Here is a 25,608-nt window from a genome sequence, read left to right as displayed (position 1 = left end):
TTCACTGTAGCCTAATCTGAACTCAAGAAAGGATGTTATAATTACAGAAATCACTTCTAGATGATTAGACACAAATTCTGAAGATGTTTTTTTCTAAATAGTCATCAGTAAAAAAAAAAAAAAAAGTACAATTAGTCAAGTCTTCCAACCAGTACTATTAGTCAAAGTGTCCAGTTCCCAGTGTCAGTGAAAGAGTATCGTTTTATAAGTCAGTAAGGGGATGGACATTGATTTCTGTCTGCCTTTTTATCTATATCTGTTCTCGCATGTGTCTGTTCTCTGTATAGCCATCTGTGACGGTGCTCACACAGACTTTAGGGGAGATAAAGTTCCCCGAATAGCCAGTCTGTCTGTTTGGTCAAATGGAGTGGGGGTTGTGAAAGGATTGTATCTGCACACTGCTATACTGGACAAATTATTACATACTCTCTTCCTCCATTGTCTTGTATTGACACACTTCACACTTTTAAGCATTTCATACGAGCCAGACTCAAACGGTCCTGTTTACCTTTTCAGATATGAATTCCTGTCTGGAATATGTAAATAAATTTCACAAGCTGAAAGTGTAATGTAACATAACATAGTAAAGAAGCATTTTCTGTGCAATAACCTCAATTACATTTCCATTTCTAAGGTAGAGGGTCTAACAGTGTCATGTGGTTACTAAACAGCATGAGGAATGGCAATAAATGCTTTTATTGTATGAAATTTGAGTCACAAGGTCCTTCTCTGCCTTGCCATCTTAACATAGTAAACGTCCTAGTAACAAAGAAGCATTTAAAAGTTCTCTAAGAATCATCAGTTCATTCAGCCATCAGGGCAAAGGTTTCAGCTGCATAATAAGTAAATAAGGAGATTTCCATGTGCTTTGATTAATCTTTGGCTACTGAGCACCATAGGTCTCCAAATCTTTATTCCTCACAATGACAGACATTTCTTTGGGTGCCTCTTTGGGTACTAGCAGGGGATCTGTAAGCTCATTACAGTCTCATTACAGTCTCAATTCTGGCAGTAGACAAGGAGAGAACGGGTAAACGGACAAAGCATCATTGACCAGACCACGTCATTAGCAATATTTCTTTTTTGTACTTGTCCAAAACAAGGCTTTCAACATATGTATGGCTCTCACAATGTAAGAAATAACAAGACGATGTTTTGTGACTGTGGACAACCAGAAGAAGTCCTGGTTAAAGTTAATTCGGCTATATAAACACATTACACAAATGCAAATAGAATCTGTAAGATCTGGTGCTAATATTTGCATAACAAAATAAATATGACATTAATTGGTACAACTGAAACAAAACTTTAATCTCTACCAGCAAGACATTTCCCTTTTTCCGTGTTTCACAGATGATCCTTTATCATAATTTACAATTGCTGCAGTTGGTGGTTTGATTCCTGCCACTGCCTGTTTCCCTGTGCTTCAGAGGTTTGATCTGGGTACTCCAGGTTTCCTCCCCCAATCCATGTCATGCGTCTGTAATGGTTGAGTGTGTTCCCCTGCCTTGTGACCCGAGTCTCTAGGGATAGTCTTCTTGCTCCCTGTTTCTCTGGATGGATGGATGGATGGATGGATGTTTGGATGGATGGATGGATAATACCTATTTTCCATTTTTGAATGTTATTATTTACCTCTTATCTGTCCTGATATATCTGTTCAAAATTACTATTACAAAGAGCAGGTATGGAGTTTGACAGTAATTGCAAAACTTTATTTTCATGTAGATACAGGCATTTTTCTTACAACCAGAAAGCATGGGACCTGTACAAATTATATATTAAAAGCCGGTTTTGTGTAAATGAACCCATGTGTTTTCAGCTTTAAAAATGTGTATTTATTAAGTGTAAAGTATTAGGGGTGTGTATTTAGAAAGAAATGTTTACAGTAGCCCGGTAAATGCTATGTCACAACACTATTCCTCCTTTCTCACTCACCATTACTTCATGTTAGAGTGTAGTAATGTGGGGGTAAATTTGTCTATCTATCTATCTATCTATCTATCTATCTATCTATCTATCTATCTATCTATCTATCTATCTATCTATCTACATTTACCTATCTATCTGTTTGTTTGTTTGTTTGTTTGTTTGTTTAAAAAAATCAGTAAGCAAAACAAAACCATAAACAGTAAATAATATACCAGTCGTTTTGGAGGAAGCTGCAAGCGCTCGAGCAACAACAAAGGGAGCGCGCGCGGAGTAAAACCCTCCCCTTTAAAAAAAAAAAAGAAAGAAAGAAAGTGCGCGCGCCCCTTTAAGCGCAGCTGTGTGCGCGAGTCTTTATTGCCTCAGTGCCTACCTGCTGGTGTGAGATTGTATGACTGAGTGTGTGTGTGAGAGAGAGAGAGAGAGAGAGAGAGAGAGAGAGAGAAAATATATGAAGTGTGCTGTGCTCGCCCTGTCAATAACATACCACCAATGCGTTAAATGCGAAGCGATGGGAATCTCGCAGTCATGTATCTGCGAAGAACCGTGTTAGCTTTGTTCTTGGTGACTGGATTAATATCGCCGGGTGATGGTGAGTACTGTGTGTGTGTGTGTGTGTGTGTGTGTGTGTGTGTGTGTGTGTGTGTGTGTGTGTGTGTGTGTGTGAGAGAGAGCGAGAGTGTGTGTGTGTGTGTGTGTGTGTGTGTGTGTGTGTGTGTGTGTGTGTGTGTGTGTGTGTGTGCGCGCGCGAGCGCTTCATAGCTTGCTCGCTAACGTAAACGAGAACGTATTACACGTCTGTTTGACACGTCGTTTTCTCGACGTGTCCTCCGCTTTAACACGCTGTTCCTTGTGTGTGTGTGTATGTGTGTATGTGTGTGTGTGTGTGTGTTTTCTAAACCACGTATCCTGTTCGTTACGGATGAAACTCAAGCGATAATGTGTTTCCAGGTCGCCTTCGGTTTTTGTGGTCAACGAGCGCTTCAAAACAAAAATGTTCCGTAAATGTAAATGTTCCGGATTCTAACCGAGTGCTTGTCATTTTGTTTAAGACGTTTATTTATTTACAGCACCGTCACCTGGCCTGTACTTCACCCCGACACGGTGTTAAGTGGATAATATCCTACATGTGGTTTATTTAGTCACCAAATCCCATCACAGTCTAACGCCACTGTAATGTTGCTAAACTAAACACCAGGACGTTGTTAACCGGTTCTGTTGCTTTCCCCCCAACCTTCTGATCACAGACTGAACCATACAGGACCCACTGTGCCATCTGCTTCAATCAGCGGGTTAAACATTACTCAGCAAAGCGAGATAGGAAGCTCTTATTTCTAACATATGGTATTTGTTTAGGAAGGTTTGCACGATTTAATGGCACGTTAATTCCTCCACGTTTCCTTTTCTATCCATGCGTGTGTAAATCACTCCTAATTTAAGGAGTGAACACTGAAGTGCTGCTTTATATTTAACCAGATTTGAGTCTAGAAGGGAAAGAACAACACTGGGGCATGGATTTAAAATGCTTCATTGAAATGAAAAATTCTTCATGGAGAGCCATAGATTGGATTTAACTTGTTTCTGATTAGGTAAACACGTGGCTTTTTGTGCTTAAGCAGAGCAGTGGAATCTCTGGACACACAAGACTAGGTTTGGGTTTCGTGAAATCGTTAAAATAAATTTTCATTTGTCTGGTTCTCGTGATTTCAAATGTTGTGTTGTGAAGATTAAAGGGAAATAAAATTTTGTAGCATTTAAACTGCTTCACAAACATCCCCATAATGTGCAAGTGCATGATTTGGATCTTTATTGCATTATGATGGTGAATGTGTAACGTGCTGTGCTTTAAATATAGAAGTGATGGCTAAAACTTGTATCTGTTTGTCTATTTTAAACATACAAAGGTTACTGTTTAGTTTTTAGTATTTTTAGTCAGTCCGTGTTTATCGACAAAGTCCACAATCCTGCAGTAAACGATTTTTGTCTTTCTTCTCAAACTGATTTATTACTCAGTAGTTCACTGATGTGTTGATACAAGTCGGAGCAGTGAAACACCCCTACATTTTGACAGTCACCCAGCAGAATCGTATATTTGCCAAGTACAACATGAAGAAGGAATTTATTTTTTTGCAGCAGTGCCACTTTAAACACGGTACAACACTAACCTAGAGATTCTGGTTAATGAGTAAATTCTCCGAGCCCATAAAACTGAAGTGCAGTTTTATAACATGTAGGAAGTGTGGGGTGGTGTTTGTATGGTCCAGTTGCAAACTGTTCATTCAACAAACCCAGACAGAAGTCAGAGTTGAAGTCTGGCTCTTTGTGATGGAAATGTGGGCAATGGCCCCCCATTCAGAGGGCTGTCAGAGAAGTCTGCGTCTCCTTTGTAAGGCCAAACGAATGTTGGTTACATTTGGTGCATACATAAACATGGCTGAAGTATGGTAAAACAAGGTGGTATGGGCTTGTGTGAGCTTTTTCACACCCGGCAAGAGTTCTGTCTTGGTTTTAAAGTTAAAAATTCTGAGAAACTGAACCAAATCAGTTAGAGAAAGCTCAGTCAGCATGTGAAGGGTTAAACCAACACTTTCTTCTTTTGAGCAATTTTAAAGTTTTCCCTTGTTGTTTTTGGCTATGCTAGGGTTGCTCGATAAGGCCGTGCAACAAATTTCCAATTTTTTTTTTTTTTTAACTAATTGCTTCTAATCGTTTTGCTTTTTTAAAGATTACTCATCTAATTTCCCAGAATGTTTCCTCCCTTTATTCACACAAGGACGTTATGTGCAAAACTCTGGCACACGTTCCAGTACCAGGCTTAAGGGAAAGGTGAAGGCCGCATCGGTTCCACCTGCATCCATTCTCACTGCTGATGAGAAACAGCTCAGGGGTATGAGCAAGCCAGTAAAAGGTCTGTGGCACTTTGAGAGGGGTATCAGGCTGCTCGAGAGCAGAAACACAGCTGCTGTGTTTTTTTTTTTTGTCTTGGCTGAAGAGGGGTGAAGGTGTCCAAAGTGTCAGTCCCCCTGCTGAAACCAAAGAAGCTGAGGAACGGTAATGGTGTAGAGCCAACCCACACTTACCACTTCATTTGGCCCACATACTGAGAAAGTCCAGATCTGGCGACCAGAACATGGCCACAACTCACACTAGGTGGACCAAATCTCAAGCATGACTGCTGTCTGGCATCTTCAACAGGAGTTGGATGTGACTGAAACATTTGGCTATTTTGTACATTTAATTCAATTACATACTGTATGAGACTTTAGTGTAATTATAAACAATTTGTGGCAAAATTTCAGCCTATTATTATTATTATTATTATTATTGATTGTGAATGAATTTCTATATTTGGCAGCAAAACTGCTCACTGTACAAAACTGTATTTTTACACTGTTGCATATTGGTCACAGTGTGTTGGCATCAAATCCCTGCTGTGGTTTTGTTTACACTGCTGTAACTAAACATTTAGGAGTCAAAGCTCTTAATTTTTCATGTAGCTAGCTAACTTTGCTGGTTAAGTATCAAAAGAAAACAGCAGCAGGGACTAGCTAGCTGCATTGTTGTTACTTCAGGTGTTATCTATTGTCCTGAATTACGGTCTAAACGCAGGATGGAATCTAGCTTTGTCACAGTGAGAGTCACATTTTGCTTTGGCAGCTGATTGCGGTTTGTAAATAGATTGTTTATTAACGTAGACATCTAAATGGTTTACCTATTTCAAATTGGCCCGCTAGCTAGCAAACATTTGGTATTTTTGCTAACAGGGCTTCTTTGTCTCCTGTTAGCTTAATCTTTTTACACTTATCCTGTTAAGATGATGATTATATCCAAAGTATGAGATGGTTTAAAATTTAATATTGTTAATGTAAGAAAGTTGCTATAAAAAAAAACTTGTTTCCTCATTGCTAGAATTGCAGTAAAGGTGAACGGTAATGAATGTAAGAATTAGAGAAAATCTTTAGAGCGTATGTGTGGGAGAGGAGTGCTTTTATTTATTTATTTTTTAACTCCATTCTCAGCAGCCTCGCTAACTTGATTACAGCATAATCAGGTTGATGGGGCCTGAAAGCAGCCTGTCATGAAGGCCAGAGCTCTTACACATCCGTGTGACGCTTCTCACAGAGCGGTGTGAGAAAATGGCATCAGCGTGATAGAGAAACAGTGAGCCATGCAAACAGCCTGGAGGCAGGGTGCATCTCTGTGTTTTCTAGCTGTGTTTTACTCTCCAGCAAACTGAACAAACAGCCTAATGCATTCCTTTGGGTATTGTCTCGTTTAACAGGAGCACTTTCTTTTGTACTGTTATCACATAGTCCACTAGTGAAGAAGAAATAAATATTTTCTCCTCGATTTGGTGGTAAACTACGATCTACGAGCTGATTGTGGGCTTGTTTGAAATGGTGTGAAAACCACCAAAAGGGTGTGTCTGGAAAGCTTCGAATTTATAGTGTAATTAAGACCTCAAGGGTGAGACAACTGACAGACAGCATCAAGGCTGAGCAAAAGCATAGCAGCTGCTGTGTGAGCTTGCTAATGTCAGAGTGAAGTTATGAAAATGAAATGAAGGAGGACATTAAGCTACAGTATATTTTGCATGTGTCTGCTTGTTCAGGAAGTCAAATCCTGAGCTTCGGAGGAAAAGGATATATGTGGGTTTACGTGGGCGGAGATTCGTGTGTATCCAAGTGTAAGTGTTTTGAATCCGAAGCTGTGGGTTTGCCTTTGTCTTGGGGTTGAGTTCACGGTCACAGCAGACCGAGATCTGTCTTTACTTCTTTAATGACCTTGCTAATGTCCTGAATGGCCAGCAAGCGGCTCAGTCTAACTGCACTTACAGACATGTTAGCCTTTATTTGACCCGACTCGCTCTCTGTTCAGAGGCTTTTTGTGCCTTTGTTTATTTATCATCTTTTTAGCTTAATGACATAATGGCCTGTCTGTTTGGCCTTCAGATTATAGGCATATCGCATGCACTCTGAAACAGGGTAAATAAGACAGGCAGTGCTACCAAATCCTGTGAAAGTACCCTATTTGCTTGAAAAGATGTAGGCCACTGGTAATTAGAACAGGCTCCCAGGGCCACATGGGACTATTTGATTTTGAAAATGTGGCTTTTCCTGATGTATGCATTCGTCATAGTCATGTGTTAAATTTAGCAATACTTAGAGGATGCCTCAGTAATGTAAGAGAAGCTCAGTTTCCTTATCTGTATGTTCTGTGCAAATAATGATGCTTAAAAGGCTTTCTGCATCACACACACTTGCTTGCACATAAACGTATTGTACCGTGCAATGCCGTTAGGTGTATTGATCCTGAGATGCACGTTGAGTGATTTGGTAGTGATGTTCGCTACAGCGATGTCTAATTCTGTATTGCACCAAGCTACTTTTCAAGTTATACTGTGCAAGAGCATGACTGAAACCCCACGGGATACATATTGGTTAGATGAGGACTTGTGATTCTAGAGGGAGAAACAGATTTCTGATTTTGGACCAGACAGGTAATTTGACCACGAGAACAGCGAGATGCTCCTCCTTCCCCTGTATTGATTTTGTAAGTGTGTGTGCGTTTGTGAACAGGCGTGTGAGAGTGTGCACACTCTGTCTGGTGGCGTCAGCATGTCTTAATCAGCTCCCTGTCTGGGGGCTCTATGGATCTTGTTTCAGCCCTTTGCATCTTGGGTAACAGCACTCTCGTAGTCAGCTTGCTCCCTCTGGCCCCCGGCATCCTGTACTCTACGACACAAAGGAGGATGATGGACTTTAATTATTCTGATGGAGGCAGCACACGATAACATCCACTGTTCTAATTGATCGAGACCAGAACCGTTTTTTTTTTTTTTTTTTAAATGAGGAACAAAAAAAAGCTCAATTCATAGTTTTTCCAAATGTTTTAATACCCCAGTTACACCACAAATTTTCAGCTAGCTTCCAAGGGAGCTCTGGGGTTGGGGAAATATTTGGCCTGCACATGCCTTAGTCACTTTACCGGTAATATGCAATTATTTATGCCAGATCCATTTGCGGTTTCATCATCTCTCTAAACCCCACTCCGATCGTCCAGACTTGCACTTAATGTTAACAGCCCCCACCACCAACCCCCACCCCATGAACACACACCCCTTCTTCCCTGCATGTCTGTATGTCTGTCACTTCCTGTCTGAACAAGAATGGAATGCTAGGCACTTCACACTGCCAGCAAGATTCTGGGCCAGGGCCTTTACTGAATTCCCTCTTTCCTACGGGTTAAGTCAAAGTCTAGACTGGGCTTTAATGATGGTCGCAGCTGGCCCCTTGACCAAAACTGCACAATAATGGCGAGTGCAGTCGGTACCCTACCCCCAATCCTATCCTGCATCTACTCCTTTTCCCCCCAACAGCAGTTAAAAGCCTGGGGGGGGGGGGGGTGTCCAGCCCCCTAACAGCCCTTCTCCTCACAGGCCATTCATGCTCTTTGTTCAGGCACAGTCAGGCCAGTCCCTCCTCATGTCTGCCTAATCTCCAAACAAAGGGCCAGTGTAAGGCCACCAATTATGTGTACGCAAGAGAACACTCGTTCACACCCCGTTTGTTGCCTTTCCCCCATCAAATGCCATATTAGACACTTTTAATTGGCCCAAATTAGAAATTGTGCTTTTTTTTTCCAGCTGACGTGTTCTGTGTCGCTTCTTTCAGCTGGGTGAATTTAATAGCATCGTTTATGCTGTGACGTTTTTTTACTAGCTTGCTATTTCGGTCCTTTGCTCTATTTACTTTTTGTAGTCATTATATGTTAAGAGGTCATGTGTTGACATCAGTTATTTGTAATGACGGGAAATTCAATGATCTCATTGGCCCTGTTTACAACATGCTGACAAACAATTTTCTATCTGTTTGTTGTTTAATGAGGTGTTCTTCAGAAAGATGTTAGGCTATGGGAGAGCTACAGGTCTGTGTATGTGTGTGGTGTTTTTGAGGAATATCTGCCCTGGACCTGACCACAGTCCATTCAGCAGATTTACCACATGCCACGTACAGACCGCGCATATGGAGCTATGTTCATGGTGTTCGTAACAATAGTTCTCCCAGTGCACTCTATACCACACTTGCAAAGATGACTAATTTTGTTGACATGGCTGCACTTTTAATCTCTTTTCAAATGCTGTTATTTAAAAAGTGCTTAAATTTTATAAGAATGCAGCAGTAGCTTTTTTTTTCGCCTGGTGATTTGTGCGCCGTTCAGAGTAATAGGACCCCAAGCCTGGCTTTGGGTGAGGTAATGTTTTCTCAGTGCTGTGTGTGCAGTTTTAATGGAATTTCATGCACCCAAACACGAGTGCGCCAATACTTTTAATCTTTACTGAAAATACAATGGATCAAAATTTCACTTAACAGTTGCCCCTTAACCCAAACACAGCCAAGAGTGCCAATACTTTAATCTTCAGTGAAAAATACCGAGAAGTTTGACTGTAAGCGTTAGCATAGCCAAGTCATATCTGTGTCTCAAATGTCTTTCTACACACTATTAGAGGGCACTAGGTAGTGAGTTACGGTCTGTGCTCGAGTCCCTAATCGCATGCAATCCAAGTGAATTGGCAGCCATTTTGGATCCGGACTAGAATGTGGTGGTTTTTACTCGGATAACGGAAAGAAATATAAGTTTAGTAGAGATGTAATAGGAAAACTTGCTACATTAGGAACTTAATCAGCTACTTCTTGTCTACTGTAGAATTTAGTGTAAGAATTGGATGGCTGTGGGATCAGCTCAAAACACACGGTACCTGGACAAGTACAGTAACCAAATCCATCATGTGAACATGGTGCTAATATGGAGAATTATGGGTAATATGCCAGGTCGAGCCATGCTGCCTGGAGGAAAAGCTCTATATTAGTACAGTGATTTGGAGGAAATGGCACAGAGTTGTTTTTCCCACTTTATCAGGGCCTGGTCACCTCTGTGCAATGTTCAGGAAATTCCTGGTGCATGTGAACAGTTAACTTGGATCTGCTCCACTGGCAGTTACTGGCAGTATGGGTTTTATGCCTTAAAGAACACAGCTATTCAACAATTACTGTTTACTCACTCTCTCTCTCACTCACTCACTCTCTCTCTCTGCCTCATTGTTTCTCTGAGTAAGGAATTATTGACATGCCTGTTTAAATATTCAACATTGTCAGAGCTCTCAAATGAGATGAGTCAACAGCAATAGTAACAAACACTCTCGCTTGTATACGTATAGAAGGGTGTGGTCACGCTGCTTCTGTGTCATTTCTTGTGCAATCCTTGGGAGAGAAATTGAAAGGAAGGGCATTGAGCAAGATCAATTTAAACCCAGCCTCTGGAGTCCAAAGTGTAAAAGCAAGGAAGCAAATGAGAAGTTTGTGTGTGTGTGTGTGTGTGTGTGTGTGTGTGTGTGTGTGTGTGTGTGTGTGTGTGTGTGTGTGTGTGTGTGTGTGTGTGTGTGTGTGTGTACATACGTGTGTGAGGACGTGATTTACATATGAGGCTTGAACAAACATCAGAGGCTCTAGTGTGTTGATAAATTGAGACATAGAAGGAAAAAGAGAAGTGAGGGTTATAGTTTAGCAATTCTGTGAAGGAGCTACAGAAGTCTATAGAAGTAAAAAAAAAAAAAAAAAGAAAGAAAAAAGAAATCTGAAGTTTAAAAACCTTTTTTTTTGCTCTCACAGGGCCAAATTACAGTCATGCACGGTGGTTTTCAAGTCGTGTTATTTTTGAAAACCAGTACAATTTGTCCTAAAGTGGCCCACCATTGTTGGTGACTGAGCTGTGGGGCTGATAAGCGCAGGGTGTGAGTGAAGCATGACAGGCAGGCCTGCTCCCCCTACAATGACCTCAACCTCCCGCCTGTGCCGCCTCCGGGTGCCAGAGACGCCGGGCCCCTCTCTAATCCCAGCCACTTTCAGTCCGCTCGAGTGGTTGGGGAGACAAGAGTTCATGCCAGTGATGACAGATCAAAAATAGAGTTTAAAAACATGGCTTACATGCCAGGACAATGGGACCAGTCTATTTGGATGCCCTTGAAAATCAGACTGGCTTGTTAGATGATCTATACGTGAGCGTACACATTTAAAAACATGCAAAAACATGGAAATGCAAAACTTTTACCCTTAAATCCAAATACATATCCGTTCTCATCTCTGATCAAAATGACTTCTTATTAATACATTACTATTATTATAATTTATTATAAGCACTTTTCTTTTTGCTACTGTGCATGCTGACGTGCTGCTCCCTGCCTTTAGCAGTGTGCTGCAGTGTGCTTCAGCTTCAGTCTGTTTGGGTTCATCTGCAGTGGCGGATTCGGTTTCATGTTATGCAGCCCGGTGGTAAACTGGTGCCTGCGTTCATGGCCTCAGCTTGAACTAACAGTGACACCTACTCGCTTCTTCACCATGTGCTGTTAGACTTTGCTCGCCCCCTGGTGGCGCCTGACTTGTGCCTGCAACTGTTATGCACTAGGGTCCATGAGTTTCTCATCTGTGCCTTAGTACTTCTGACATCTACTCATGCACTGTTTTTAATTCTCTCGTAAATGGCCACATTCTATTTAAAAATCATGGCTTTGACTGTAAATGTATGAAAACGATATTATTTTCAAGTGGCGGTTGAAGACCTACTTATTCAGGAAACACTTCAACTAGCACTTCTTTCCATATCTTTTGCATTTAAAAAAAAAAAAAACCTTTGACACTTTTTCATTGTAACTTTGAACAAATGTTTTAAACTCATGGTAGTGGACCAGCATTAATGGATTCAATGTTAGAGATTTAAGCACTTATGTACGTCGCTCTGGATAAGGGCATCTGCCAAATGCTGTAAATGTAAATATTGCAATCAATTGTTTATTTATTATTTGTTTGTTTGTTTATTGCCACAATCCTCATTGTTTTTGTTTGTTTGTTTATTGCCACTATCCTCACACTTTTTATCATTTTGTATATAATGTTTATGTAGCCATGAATATAGCCTTTGCTGCTGATGTGGCATTTAGCAACAAATAACACAAACTAAAAAAAATGAGCCTTCTGTATAAATTTCTGAGTATTAAATCTCTTCTCAGTTGTGATTCACTTCATCTTTAAATTTCTATGCTGGATTCTGTAGTTGTTTATTAATTGGGAGTTAATTGTGAACGTACGGCGATTAATATAGTTATATATATATATATAGAGTTCCAGATAGCATTTAAACTATAGTAAAGCTGATGGAGCATCTCTGACTGACCTTTTTTTTTTTTTAATTATTTTTTTCTTCTCCTCCCTTTCAGCAGCTTTGAAGTGTAACTGTACTAACTGTGAAAAAAGTGGCTATGAGTGTGAGACAGATGGAGCCTGCATGGCCTCCACCTCCTACATTAAAGGCCAGGAGCAGCATGTGCGCATCTGTATTCCACGTGAGAGTCTAATTCCACCTGGTCAACCCATCTACTGCCTGAGTGCTGAGGGAGTTCTCAACACACACTGCTGCTACACAGACTACTGTAACAGCATCGACCTGCAGGTCCCTAATGGTGAGCAGCTCAGAAAACATCGCTCGGTTACTTGATTAAATGGTTTCTCTTAGTATCTTGCTTTGATCCAGCTTTTAAGTGCTGCACTCTCGTTTTAACAACTATAACCAGTAACCAAGACTTCTTTCTCTTTTGCAGGAGTTCCTGAGCATGCAAGCTGGTCAAGCCCAGCTAGTAGCTGGGGCCCAGTGGAGTTAGTAGCAGTCATAGCAGGACCAGTCTTCGTTTTCTGCCTGTTGCTGATCATCGGTGTCTTCCTGTTCCAGCACCACCAGAGGAACTACAACCACAGGCAGAGGCTAGATGTAGAAGATCCCTCATGTGACCATCTTTACCTTGCCAAAGACAAAACCCTGCAAGACCTCATATTTGACTTGTCCACCTCTGGCTCTGGATCTGGTCAGTCCCACTTCTTTTCTCACTTCATAGTTCCAGTGTTCCCCCAGGACCCCAGTGTGACTTCTGTTTTGCTGCACATCCTGCAGGTCTACCTCTGTTTGTGCAGAGGACGGTGGCGAGGACCATCGTGCTGCAGGAAATTATAGGAAAGGGGCGATTCGGGGAGGTGTGGAGGGGTAAGTGGAGAGGAGGAGACGTGGCTGTGAAAATCTTCTCTTCCAGAGAGGAACGCTCCTGGTTCCGTGAGGCTGAGATCTACCAGACGATCATGCTCCGGCACGAAAACATCTTGGGATTCATTGCAGCAGACAACAAAGGTAAGCAATCGCATGCAATCTGCAGCTTTTAAGCAATGTCAAACAAGGTTATCAGTAGTTTGTTCTGATTTTTCCAAATTTTCTTTTCACTCTTGTAGACAATGGCACGTGGACTCAGCTGTGGCTGGTTTCAGACTATCATGAATATGGCTCTCTGTTTGACTACCTGAACCACTACTCTGTCACCATTGAAGGCATGATCAAGTTAGCTCTGTCAGCTGCTAGTGGCCTTGCCCACCTGCATATGGAGATCCTTGGCACGCAGGGTAAATACAGATCCGTAACCATGCACCTTTTATATGTAATCAGTCAAATTGTTTTTTTATGTGATTAATTCAGTATTGGTTTTGGTTCAAAAAAAAACTCTGCCATCATATTTTTAATTTGTAAATGACTTGTCTTGTAGGAAAGCCTGGCATTGCACACAGAGACCTCAAATCTAAAAATATCCTGGTAAAGAAGAATGGCACCTGTGCTATAGCGGACTTGGGCCTGGCCGTACGCCACGAGTCCGTCACCGATACGATTGACATCGCCCCTAATCAGAGGGTGGGCACCAAGAGGTACTCCATCTCTTTATAACATGCACATCTAATTGTGAAAATCTTCACTAAGACGCATTTTAAACACTTTGGATATACACAACAAACCTGCATTGTTTTACAGATATATGGCACCAGAAGTGTTGGATGAAACCATCAACATGAAGCATTTTGATTCTTTTAAGTGTGCCGATATCTATGCATTAGGACTGGTGTACTGGGAGATAGCAAGACGATGCAACACTGGGGGTAAGACCTTGTAGTTGATCACATGTTGTACACAGTGCAGTTACTGTTTCCCTCATCAAGGCATCTTAATATCCATGTGTAGATTCCAGATGTTTCCAGACTAGCACAGTTCATGTCGATCAACCTCCGTATATTTTCACTATATTCGGTTGTTTAAACTATTAATGTTTGTTTTTCCAAGTTCTGATTTGTATAATATTGTATTAGGTTTTTTTGGCTGTCATACTGCAGATATCAGGTTTAGCCAGTTCCAAGCATAGTTAAAGCATCACTGACTGTATCATCTGACTGTATCATGTATTAAGAAAAGCTGGTCATGTCTTATTTCTCATCATTGCTTTATACCAACAGGCATCCATGAGGAGTACCAGCTGCCTTACTATGACCTTGTGCCCTCTGACCCTTCCATAGAGGAGATGAGAAAGGTTGTGTGTGACCAGAGACTGCGGCCTAACGTGCCCAACTGGTGGCAGAGCTACGAGGTATAGACCCCGTTTAACACCTTTTTTTGTTTGTTTTTTTAAATATCATTTTCAGGTTTTGAAATATTTGAAGTTTTGATCATACTAAGGACATGGTTTGTGTGTTTGCGAAGGCTTTGAGGGTGATGGGGAAGATCATGCGCGAGTGCTGGTACTCTAACGGAGCAGCCAGACTCACGGCTCTGCGCATTAAGAAGACACTCTCGCAGCTCAGCGTGCAGGAGGACGTTAAGATGTGATGCGCACACGGGTTGCTGCGCCCCTTCCCAGACACGCACACTCGGAGTGACCTGCCAGTTTCAGACAGTTTTATAACGTTGTGACAGGGACTACCTCACCTTTTTAGCCAAAACTACTGAGCTTAAGGCCACTCCAGCTGTTCTTCAATCCCACCATGGGCTCCCAGTCCAGTCTGTCTGTCTGTCTTTATCAAGTCGACGCTTCACACCTCCACTGCATGGACTTTTTCATTCTAAGGCAGGATTAATTCATTAACTGTGATGGGACACAGTGCTGGGATGGGATTTTTTTTTTTTTTTTTTTTTTAATTGAAAAGTCTTGGCTTGTTTGAAAATGGACTATTGTGTACTAAAGAGCATGGTTGTATATGTGGTCTTATTTTGTGTGTCTTCTTTATCCCTATACAATATGCAGTAGTCTAAATCATAGCCTGTTCTCCACTGTGGTGTTGGGATTGTGTTTCCTGATTTTTAATTTTTAAATCTGCCTTTTAGTATAAAAAAAAGCATAAAGAAATGGAGTCGTGAGATAGATGTACAGTGGCGGTTAGATTGCAGGATCTAGACTTAGTTACTGTACAAAAAGGCATGTTTCTTATAAGCATTAAGGTTTATGTTCAGTTGACTGTTTACCAGGGAGTGTTTTATTTTTCATTTTTAAATCCCCCTTCTTTTATATGTAATATAGCTGTTCAGGACACTGTGAGATTAGTGCTCATTCAGGTTATGGCCATTAATGATATTAATATGATGTATACACTATATAATGCTGTGCAAACATCCAATTCATGGCAAGAAATGTAGCAGAATTTTATTGTTTTTCCCCCTCACATTTCTGAGCATGCACTATACCCAATTTGTCTTTTGCCGATAGGATTTTATGAACTGCACTATTGTTCCTTTGGGAAAGTGGCCGAAGCCGACCGTTCACACTACTATAAGAAGCATCCTGTAAATGGTTCGTGTAAAATAATGCCTCGGTCTATCTGCTTATTTATGATGTAACAGTTCTATTCTATAACTTTCTATGCTGTGTTTTCATCACGTATTTTATCTTTTGTAATTCAATCGAATGGGAAGGTACTACTGACTGCTCAGTTCCTTGCATGAATGAAAATCTCGAAGCGTTTAGGTTTCGTAGTTCTGTTTATGAACCGAGTAGCTTCATATGCTGGGGTCTGTCACAACGCTCTATATCTAAATGCAGGAATCGACACCCGGGCCCCAGTGTGATTTATAGAATTTGTGTGTGCGTGTCTGTTTTTTTTTCTTCTTCTTTTCCTCCCCGTCAATCCAGGCTTTTTTTCTGGGCTGTTTGAAAAGTCTATAACAGTTGAATGAGCACAGTGGATGAATACACAGTTACATAATGAATCCTGTTCGTCTGGACTAGCATAGAGTTTCCGATTATAGGGAGTGAGTGAATACTTACACTATATAACATTAATATTGTTAAGTCAGGAGGTTACTAATTAAGCAAGCTTTTTTTGTTGCACCAAACTCAGTCTGGTAGTCATTTCACAAAGACAAAAGTACTGTAAAGAAAGGAAAGAACTGTAAAGTCTGCTGTCAGTAAATGTTAACTTTTTTTAATCACTTGATTGAACAATCTACCTTATCGCTTGCATTCTCCGGGTCGGGCACTGGAATCTTTTGACTAATGTAAGGAATATGGACTTGTCACCACCTTTTTATTTATAACTGTGTTTTGCAGCTGTAATTCACTTTAGATTTTGAGACTTACTGCATAATCTTACATAGCAAATGCCTACGACATAAGGAGGGAGGATCACTGGAAAAATCACACTGGTGTGTAGACTAACTGCCCTTGTTTGGTTTGTCACAAAGACTGGATGCCTGTAATTTAAACCATGTGTTAAGCCCATGTGAAATATAAATTCCTTTGGGGATTTGTTGAAATTGTACATAATACATTTTGTTTTCTTACCTTCATGTCTGGGTTTATTTATTAATGAGGAAAGATGCACGTCTTTTTCCATCGGCACGTTTTTTTGTTACTGAACATTTGCAATATGGAATGCTGTTTCATGACATTATTAGAAAAGTAGATGTCAGGGATTTAATTGGAATGAGAAACATTTCAAGAGGAGCCAAAATGCATAATTAGTAGCCTTGAAACCCAGAACCAGCCCTAATAATTTTTGCATGTCTTTTGAAAATCGGTATCGTACAACATGTTTCTTTAATGAGCAAACCAGGGACAAGTGTCAGTGAAAAAACTACCCGAGACAGCATGAAGAAATCTTGAGAGGAACCTTGCTCAAAACAGATCCTGTACCTTATTGGCGTAGAGCAGATGAAGAGAGTTAAGCAGGTAATGAGTCCTGGAATGAGCAGAAGACAATCTTTATGATAATAACAGCAGCCCTTAGCTGCAAATCTACATCATGATGGCAAAAGCTGCAAGACATTACAGGCCCATTGTTAATAGCTTTTATAGTTGCAAGGGAACAATATAAAAATATACCAGCAATAACGAAGTTTCATTTGACTAACCCTTGTATAAATCTTCACGGTACATTGTTCCCGTGTTCTTGTGGTACAAACCTAAACACCAAACTTCTAAATAAGTGACTAAAGACTAATCTTTTATCCTGTATACCAGGGGTATCAAACCATTCAGGGACTAAGAGCCAAATTTTTTTACTATGTTACCGCAAAGAGCCACATCATACACATGGGCACACATGATCATCACCTTTTTTCTTCCCTGCCATTTTGAGAGCAAACTTGACACAAATCATTTACTCAAATGATCTTGCTCCTACTGGGAAACTTTGAGGTATTTTCATCCCACACATACGCTTTTGAGAAAATACCGTATTGAACTGAAGCGAAACGAACAGGAACATTAAAAAGACACGAATACAAACTTCGATATGAACGCAAGAGCCGCATGAAACCGGGCAAAGAGCCACATGGGTCGGCCACCCCTGCTGTACACTGTCATGCCCCTGAATAATTTATTCTTTAAGCCTTTAATATTTCAGTGTCTAAAAAAAACTCACAAGAAGTATAATTCCCAAGATAAGACGATGTGTGCTTTTTGGACGGTTCAATTACCCATAATTGCACTTTGATGTATGTTCTATATTAACTCCTGCTCATCATAAGTCTGGAGTTGCCTGCACATGCCACTACATCAACAGCAATCACCGGTCCTGAAAAAAGAAATCAGCAACAACCCCGGATGAAAAAGTCTGTATTTAAAATGCATTTTATTTTTCTTTACAAGAAATAAAAGCAAAGACAAAGAAAAGAGAAGAGGGAAGGGTAATGGGCAGCTGTATATAAAGTGATGCAACCTCTGTCATCAAAAAATATGTACAATTCAAAATTATATCCATACAAAACATGCCACATACAATAAAAATGTTTATCTTCCTCAAAGTAGCTCTGCTGTACAGATGCAGCATCTTTTTATTTTTTAAAAAGTAGGCTGGGCTTAAAAAGGAAAGAAAAAAAAAGCGATGTATTTAATGTATAATTAAATTAATGATATGCAGGGAGACTTTAAATTAATATGTAACAAATCGGAGGATGGGCTTCTGCTAAAAATTCAGTGTCAGTGAGATTTAAAATGACAATGTACACGACAAAAAAGGGTTCTGCTAATAGTCGTTATGAGAAGTGAACATCGGTCTTTAAGGAAATTGGGGATGAATCGCTGAATATGAAAATCAAACCGTACACTGCATATATTGCCATTTCACAAGGTACATAAACACGTTCACTTCTTCAGGGTGGATATGACACTCACCAAGAGTATCAGGAAAATTATCTTTAAAATTAAAAAAAAAAAAGAAAAGAAAAAGAAAGTAAGAAAAAAAGAAAGAAAGGAAAAACCCACTGGTAACCAATTACCAATTAAAAGACCAATTTCAGCATTTCAGGTATTTCACAAGCAGTAGCATAAATAATAATGAAGGAAGAAATCTATGTGACCAATATTACATAAATACACACAGGCTACGCACCGTTCTACCAGTCGTTTTCCAAAAGGTGATCTATTTGCATGATGAAATATCAGGATTAATATCAAACATGAATTCCGTCTCGGATTTCTCATTCAACTCAAACACTCCTCCAGATCGTCGGTGAACACATGGTAACCATCACTAATTTGAATATGTCTGTATACGGTCTTATAGCAAAAAATGCTAATAGAAAAACAGGTAACTGCAAAAAAAAAAAAAAAAAAAAACACACTCTGTCATATACATATCAAGATATTACTTCGTTTTTCCATTTTACATATATTTATAGATATATACACATTTAATCTTTCTGATAAAATGATATCCAGTGGTTTCTCTTATTCCATCAATTTTTATTTCTCTAGAATTTTGATTTTATTTTATTCATTAAAAACGGGAAGGATAAACAGCTTTTGCCCCCCCAACATATATACAGTTTGTACAAGTTGCATTACTTTTCAATATGAGGTCATACATCTGGGGAGGAAGGAACAAAGTTATATGCGATCTGTGGAGACTTTGTTCAACTCCCTTCTCTGAAGATTAACTAGTTTTTTGTTGGTTTTTTTTAACTGCTTTTAAATTACTTTAATATGAATGAAAATCAAATGCCCTTTTAAAGTCTTTCTCAGCCTTCGCTTCAGCCTCAAGAAGACAGTGCCAACAGTTCTCACACCACATTACGGGTTATTATACAGCCTGCCTTGTGCTCCGGCAGAGAAAGGCTCACTACAGTAAGTTTACAACAGTCCACTAAGTATTACAAAGAGATATATGAGGAGTTGCTTGGAGTGATGTGATGGAAATCTATATAAACAGGGTATTTAGAATTAATATGAACATGGCAAACAAAATAGTAGTCTTGCATCATAACTTACAATGTGTTATAGTCAAGAGCCTCAGGCATCAATCTTTGTCAGGTGAGTGTTGACTGAATCGAACATAATCGTCTGGCAATAGGAAGAATAAGAAGGGGAAAAGAAAAAAAAAAACAAACCTCAAACAGCACCCTGCTTCACTGCAAAGTCATTCTGTTACACTGTCTGGGTAAGAGTGGATTTGGTTTTGCAGTTGTGTGCTTAAATAAGAGAAATAAAAGCATGATTTCTAGATGCAAATAGACATACAGTAAGGAAAATGGCTACATGAGAACTACAGTCATTTAGATTAGGTGGCTTCGTAGAATTAGACACCCATTTTTTTTTCTTTTTATATTTGATTGCTCTGAATAATGCATGATCGTGCTGATAGACTGTCATAGAGGCTCTGTCGTTGTGTTTTGTGATAAGTTGCAATGGCTCACTACTGTAAATAATAAGCAACACAGAGAGGAGCAAACCAGCTGCTTAAGTTTCCCTGCTTAACCGAGAAAGGCGCCTGCATTGAAAACATTCCTCCCTTCCCCTTTCCACAGTAGCACTTAACAGTTTAATACAAAGCAGTCACTTCCCACAAACTCAATGAGGTAGACTGGGTCAACCAAACCCACCTTTAAACTCAATATAATAAATCATCTGGTGCCTTTTGAGCCACAGGTCAAATAATATTTAAACTTTATATTATCGTACATCTTGTTCACAATAGGTACATAGTTCTGATCTGAGCCACTCCAGGATTGTCTTGTCAATATCCGTTTTGTCAATCTTCATTGCTGACTGAGTGTTGTTCTGGGGTGACAATGTGGTAGGAAAGAAAAAAACAAACAAACAAAAAAATTAAAAACAACAAAGCTAGGTCCAAAGATAAAGTATTAGTTCATTTTCGAGTACGTGAATGGCTTTAATAAAACTTTCTTCACCGAGTTCTACCCTAAGTGTATTGATATGATACAGAATCAAACATTTTGGTAGATGTAGAGAGGATTGATTCCAGCCAGCTTATTGGAGAAGAACAGTAGAGGAAGTAGGAAGGAGGTGCTTTTGGCAGAGGCGAGTTTCCACAAGAAGATTCAAGCAAACATTTGAGCTCATCAGAAAATGAGTTGTAGTTTTAAATATACTCTCTTCAAAGCTTTGGCTCCTGGTGTAAATAACAAAAGTCTTTTCTTTTAGCTGGAGAGTAAACGTTTGCCCTCCTCTTGGGTCAGAACAGCTTATGATCTGGGTAGTAATGTTAAAACGAGGCTTTGGCGCAGAAATGTTCTGGCACCAGGGAGCAAAGGCATGTCTTGCACATTCCCTCCCCATTAGTTCATCCACTTTCGGCAATTCCAGGCTCCGCAATGACAAGGGATTTTGTGCTGATCGTCCTCAAAGTCGAACTGATAGTCATATGTCAGCTGAAGTGCCATCAGGGAGAAAATAGAAAAGAAAAAAAAAAAAAACAGACTTGTTCAAAGATGAATGCAAAACATATACATGATATATAAATCATAAAAAGAATGGATTCCGTCTACCACGCATGATTCTTACCTCCTCACCCTTGGGGATTCTACGACTGGAAATGATGATGATCTTATCCTCTTTGTCGAATGTCACAACTTCCGCAACACAGTTAGGCGCACAGGAATGATTCACATAACTGAAACAGCACATATACAAGCAAAGTGAAGTACAATCAAATAACCAACATTGCAAATGACAAACAAATTCCAAGCATTCTGAGTGTCTTACCGAGCTGGGCCGCCAGTGAGGGTGGCATCTATTACATGCTCGTTATTAATGCGGAACATGTAGATCCCACGGTTCTGAATGGGAACAATAATGGAGATATCAGGTAATGCAAGTATTTGTAACAGAATTCTTTTGAATTCAGCCATGTTGTTTTGACAAACCTGCTCTTCGTAGATTTTTTCCCGTCTATTTGCCACCTCATTACGAATGATGGTACCAATGTACTCAATGACCATTGTGTGTTTTTCCAAATCTTTAGCTGCATACAAGCCCAGTCCCTGGATGCGAGAGCGAGCCAGGTACACATTGTTCTTCCATTCTGTCTTTAACCGCCTGTACTGGGAGGACTTTGAGTGAACAAACTGCTTGCTGTAGGGTGTGTTGATTTCCCCTGTAAACGTGCTCTGGTAGGCTTTAGACATACTTGTGCTGTTCAGTGTATGAGGCCTACAGAAAGAGAAAAGCTTTAGATTACATATACACGCAGGAGGCAATCTTGCCTCTTAAAAAGCAAAACTACAAAAAAAGAAGTGCTCAGACCATAGGCTTTACCGTTTGCAGTGTGTGAGAATCTTAGGCTCAGAGCGAGCACAACCAGTAGGATTGATCATAAGAGGAAGCTCCATGAGAGGATGACGGCCATATCTGAACGTGTAGTTTTGACAGTTCTCCACCCCTGGAAGCTGCAGCATAAGAGGCTTGTTAAATTTTCTGTAGGAAAGTGAAATACATTCAGACAGAGCTGGAAATCACGCCATACCGACTCAGTGATGCGCATCACTGCATGGACAGTAAGTCCATACATTTCCTCCCCCTTTACATGATCAGCAAAGAGTTTCAGCATGGCTGTCTCTTCACGCAGCTTGGCAACTTTCTGCACAATGTTGTTCCATATGCCTAATTTTCAAAAAGAGAACATGAGAAGGTGAGCACAAAAGATTCACACTCGCTTCAAAACATCTGCTATAATTGTTACACAGCAGTTATTTACCATCTGGATTACTGTCACGGAAATGTAGATCTTCCTGTCCATACTCCAGCACACGCACTTCAAACAAGGGTTTGCCTTCCTGCTCACTGATGCGACACCGATAACGACAACGTCGGTTTGGCACACGGGTGCTCCAGTAGATGCGCGTTGCCTCATAACCTGCAGGAAAGATGGCAGTAGGCGAGTGGAAAGCAGCCATCTGAGATGGAAGGAGCTGCCCCACAGCATGGAAGATGAGCCCACCAACTCGGAAAAGATGTATGCGGTCACCACGCTGAAGGATGCTGGCGATCTGCTTTACTTCGTCTCGCTCGATGTACACTCTTCGGAAGACAGCAAAGTTGCTGAGCTCCTCCTCACTGGGGCCTTTCAGCTTATGCTGGGTGCACAGCATTGTTTTGTCTTTGAAAAACATACAGCGTGCTCGAATGGCACAGGCAAAATGGTAGACGTTGGGGCAGCGAAGACGGTTACAGCTGTTGGTGGCCCCAGTCTTCTGGCAGTATGCACAACGTGTGCGAAGTCCACGCCGAAGTGCTACTTCTACATTGATGAGTGCACCTCCCTGAGTCTCATAGACCTCAGTAGACCACAGCGCACAGTTGAGATGCACCCACAGATCTACATCGATGTTAAGAAGACGACCTGGACCATCAGTAGGACCATCGCCTTCTTCGTGGCAAAAGCAGCACTTGCGCTTATCACGTGGCAGCTTCTCTGGTCTGAGTGTGATTCGCAGGCGCTCCATGAGTTCAGACACCTCTCGACTGTTCTCCTTTTTGGAGCTTCCTTTACGTATGGTAATGACCAAATTAAGACGCTTCCAGCGCACACCTTTCCACTTCTTAATTTTGGGACGTACCTCCTCTTCCTCTGAGAACAGCCTGCGCTGTTTAATGGGTTTGGGGGAGACCTCAATAATCAGAGACCCCTGAGATGCTGAGGCAAATACTGAAACAGAAGCTGCCTCCTCAGGTGGTGCAACTGGAGGGGCTAATGGGGCCTCCTCAGGCTCAATCTTAACAGAAGTGCTCTGAAATTCAGCTGTCAAAGGTTCACTTGGTGCCTCTGCTTTAATCGGAGCACTGGGGCTAGAGGAGGCTGGTGACTTGGGCTGAGCAGGAGGCTCTGGTTCAGATTCTTGTTGAGTGTGAGGATCAGACTGAGTGACAGGTTCTGGTTCAGCACTGATAGGTGGCAGTGGTGGTATTGGTGGTGGGGGTGAAGGAGGTGGAGAAACCTCAACAGGAATAATGGGAAGATGGCGCACATCAAGGTCTGACACATTGGTCATGTAACAGTGCTGAGCTGGTCGATCCTCTTGCTCGGTGTATTCCTGAGGAAAGTAAAAAGTTTAATCAATCAAAAAAATTATCAAATAAAAAAAAATTAATGATCATCATATGACTTGAGTAATAAATGTGATAAACCAGACAGCCAACCTGTTTGATCAGAGACAAAATGTCAACTTGCTTCTTTAGAGTACAGCCTGGCAAGGTGACATCAAACTGCTTAAGCCAGTCTGCATCTTGGTTTGCAGATGAATCAGTCTTTACATATGGGTGTCCTAAAAAAAATAAATAATGAAAACATTTTTTTTATGTTAATCGGCATATATGACAATTAAAATTATTACTCAATTAATAACAGATGATTGAGAAGCAAAAATGAAACCACTGTTCTAAGTTTTAATTAAATCGTGTTGGAGAGTTGGTTACCTGGGTTTGAGGAGTCAGGTACTTTCCCAGGACCAACACCAGCTGCTCTACCAGGACTCCGTGGGAAAGCCACTTCATAGGACCCTGGTATACGCGTTTGCAGTAGCTGGGCAACTGCCACCATCACAGAGTTTAGATTCTGGTGAGAGAACGAACGCTATGGGTTCAGGAAAATGAGGAGAATCTGCCTGGTAATTAGAATCAAGCAGGCGAAAGTGTAAATACCTTGGCTGCAGCTGCTGAGAGGGTAAAGGTAACAGACACTTCATTGCTCTTTGCCTTGTCCCAGGAACCAGATGAGGAACCAGCCTTCCCCTCTATCGCCTCAAATGGTTTAGTATCTGCGAAACCTGGACATGAGGGTTAAAAAAGATGACAGCTCAACCATGTGGACAGGATAGTAGATCGTTTTAAGAAAAATCAACAAGAGGAACACAAAGCATACTAGGGATAGCAGAGCGTGGAATCATTGGAATAACAGGAGAAATAGGTCTATTTTCCTCCTCTTCTTTAAGCTCCAATAGGTGTGGGAAGAGGCGTGGCTCATCCCCGAACTGGCTCTCGGGTGATGATGCGGGAATAATGGTGTCCGGAACATCACTGTCATCATCACTCTCCATCCTAAAAACAATTAATCCATGAGTATACCTTGATATTTATATACATCATAGGTAAAATCTTTTTTCTTAATTCTACTGCATACCTCACATCTTCATTCTGATTATGTGGAGGAGTGGGAAGTGCTGCTAGTATGTCCACACTCTTTACCTCTTCAGGAACAGAGTCTACAGAATACAGAAATAGTACTTTCATTGTACAGTTAGGTTACCTCGACACAATTTAAATTTTGATAGCATGATCATTACAATTCTAATCATTTATGGTTATCATTACAATGACCTGTCATGTCCTCTGAAGTCTCTCTCTCTTTTTGGCTTCCTGCTAGGTCCTCTACTGCAGTCACTCCATTCAGAAGCTTGTGCTGCACTGAAGGAGGTGGAGTTGGAGGAAGTGACGAAGGTGGTGTTGGGGGATTGCTGAGGTTATTCTAAGTGAAGAGAAGTTTTAAATGAACCAAATAAACTTATCTTACAATTCCCCAGACACCTGCAGACCCTTATAGAATAGTGGTTGCCATTTTCAGAAATTCATAGTAGCGTGAAATAGAGCTTGTACCTTAGTAAGGAGCTGGGAATAGTAGTCTGGAATATTGTCTATTACTGCATTTCCAAAAGAGCCCTTCAACTGTGTTTTGCCATTGGCTGGACTACTGCCAAAAGGAGCAAACAAATCCAGGCTAGCAGTAATGGAGGGTTCCATTAAAGGTAGAAGAGAAAGTCCCTGAGAGGATTTGAGGAGGAAAAAAAATACGAATACGTATTTACAAAACAATATTAGCATAATGATATTGTTGTTCATATTGTAACAGTTTTCTTTGTCTCGCCAGCACAGCCCTTACTTGTTTAATCTGCTTCATTATTGCTTCTGTTTTTCCAACCTCATCTTTTTTGTTCTTTTTTCGAGCATTTGCTCCACGCTCTCCAGCTTTTGGAGGCCGCTTAGCTTTTGTTACAGGTGGTCTTTTAGTGATTGACTGGAGATCCTAGTAAAACAGTAGA

At 40.7% G+C, this 25,608-nt stretch overlaps 2 protein-coding genes across 8 annotated transcripts in view; one reads left to right on the top strand and one right to left on the bottom strand.

Moving 5' to 3' along the window:
- Positions 1-2,291: 2,291 nt before the first annotated feature.
- Positions 2,292-16,617, top strand: acvr1ba (activin A receptor type 1Ba). Of its 2 annotated transcripts, none has more exons than XM_047806879.1 (9): positions 2,292-2,521; positions 12,203-12,442; positions 12,581-12,841; positions 12,928-13,158; positions 13,257-13,424; positions 13,565-13,721; positions 13,825-13,949; positions 14,301-14,431; positions 14,545-16,617. In XM_047806879.1, exons 1-9 carry the CDS (start codon positions 2,431-2,433, stop codon positions 14,668-14,670), a joined length of 1,530 nt encoding a protein of 509 aa, XP_047662835.1. In that variant the 5' UTR covers positions 2,292-2,430; the 3' UTR covers positions 14,671-16,617. The 2 variants fall into 2 exon arrangements, with proteins under 2 accessions (XP_047662835.1, XP_027026224.1); XM_027170423.2 differs by having other exon boundaries at positions 2,293-2,521; positions 12,200-12,442.
- A 1,275-nt stretch (positions 16,618-17,892) lies between these two features.
- kmt2d (lysine (K)-specific methyltransferase 2D) overlaps positions 17,893-25,608 on the bottom strand; it is a 29,130-nt gene continuing 21,414 nt past the window's right edge. For all 6 annotated transcript variants that reach the window (XM_027170417.2, XM_027170420.2, XM_027170419.2 and 3 more), the window contains 15 exons: positions 25,449-25,592; positions 25,166-25,330; positions 24,890-25,037; positions 24,693-24,774; positions 24,435-24,610; positions 24,215-24,339; positions 23,990-24,128; positions 23,714-23,838; positions 22,272-23,607; positions 22,041-22,177; positions 21,833-21,963; positions 21,442-21,727; positions 21,281-21,354; positions 21,080-21,188; positions 17,893-20,946 (listed from right to left, as the gene is read on the bottom strand). In XM_027170417.2, the coding sequence (XP_027026218.2) occupies positions 20,854-20,946; positions 21,080-21,188; positions 21,281-21,354; positions 21,442-21,727; positions 21,833-21,963; positions 22,041-22,177; positions 22,272-23,607; positions 23,714-23,838; positions 23,990-24,128; positions 24,215-24,339; positions 24,435-24,610; positions 24,693-24,774; positions 24,890-25,037; positions 25,166-25,330; positions 25,449-25,592 (3,270 nt within the window). In that variant the 3' untranslated portion in view covers positions 17,893-20,853. The remainder of the gene's footprint in view (positions 20,947-21,079; positions 21,189-21,280; positions 21,355-21,441; positions 21,728-21,832; positions 21,964-22,040; positions 22,178-22,271; positions 23,608-23,713; positions 23,839-23,989; positions 24,129-24,214; positions 24,340-24,434; positions 24,611-24,692; positions 24,775-24,889; positions 25,038-25,165; positions 25,331-25,448; positions 25,593-25,608) is intronic.

This window comes from Tachysurus fulvidraco, chromosome 23 (genome assembly GCF_022655615.1).
Source record: "Tachysurus fulvidraco isolate hzauxx_2018 chromosome 23, HZAU_PFXX_2.0, whole genome shotgun sequence".
NCBI lineage: Eukaryota > Metazoa > Chordata > Actinopteri > Siluriformes > Bagridae > Tachysurus > Tachysurus fulvidraco.
The sequence above is the reverse complement of the archived record's forward strand: the minus strand, read 5'-3'. Positions and strand labels throughout refer to the sequence as shown.

Excerpts from the sequence above, each read along its gene's own strand:
- acvr1ba (XM_027170423.2), top strand. The coding sequence starts at position 2,431 with ATGCGAAGCGATGGGAATCTCGCAGTCATGTATCTGCGAAGAACCGTG. Across the intron at positions 12,443-12,580 it reads CGACCTGCAGGTCCCTAATG|GAGTTCCTGAGCATGCAAGC; the intron begins GTGAGCAGCTCA and ends TCTCTTTTGCAG. Across the intron at positions 13,950-14,300 it reads AAGACGATGCAACACTGGGG|GCATCCATGAGGAGTACCAG; the intron begins GTAAGACCTTGT and ends TTATACCAACAG.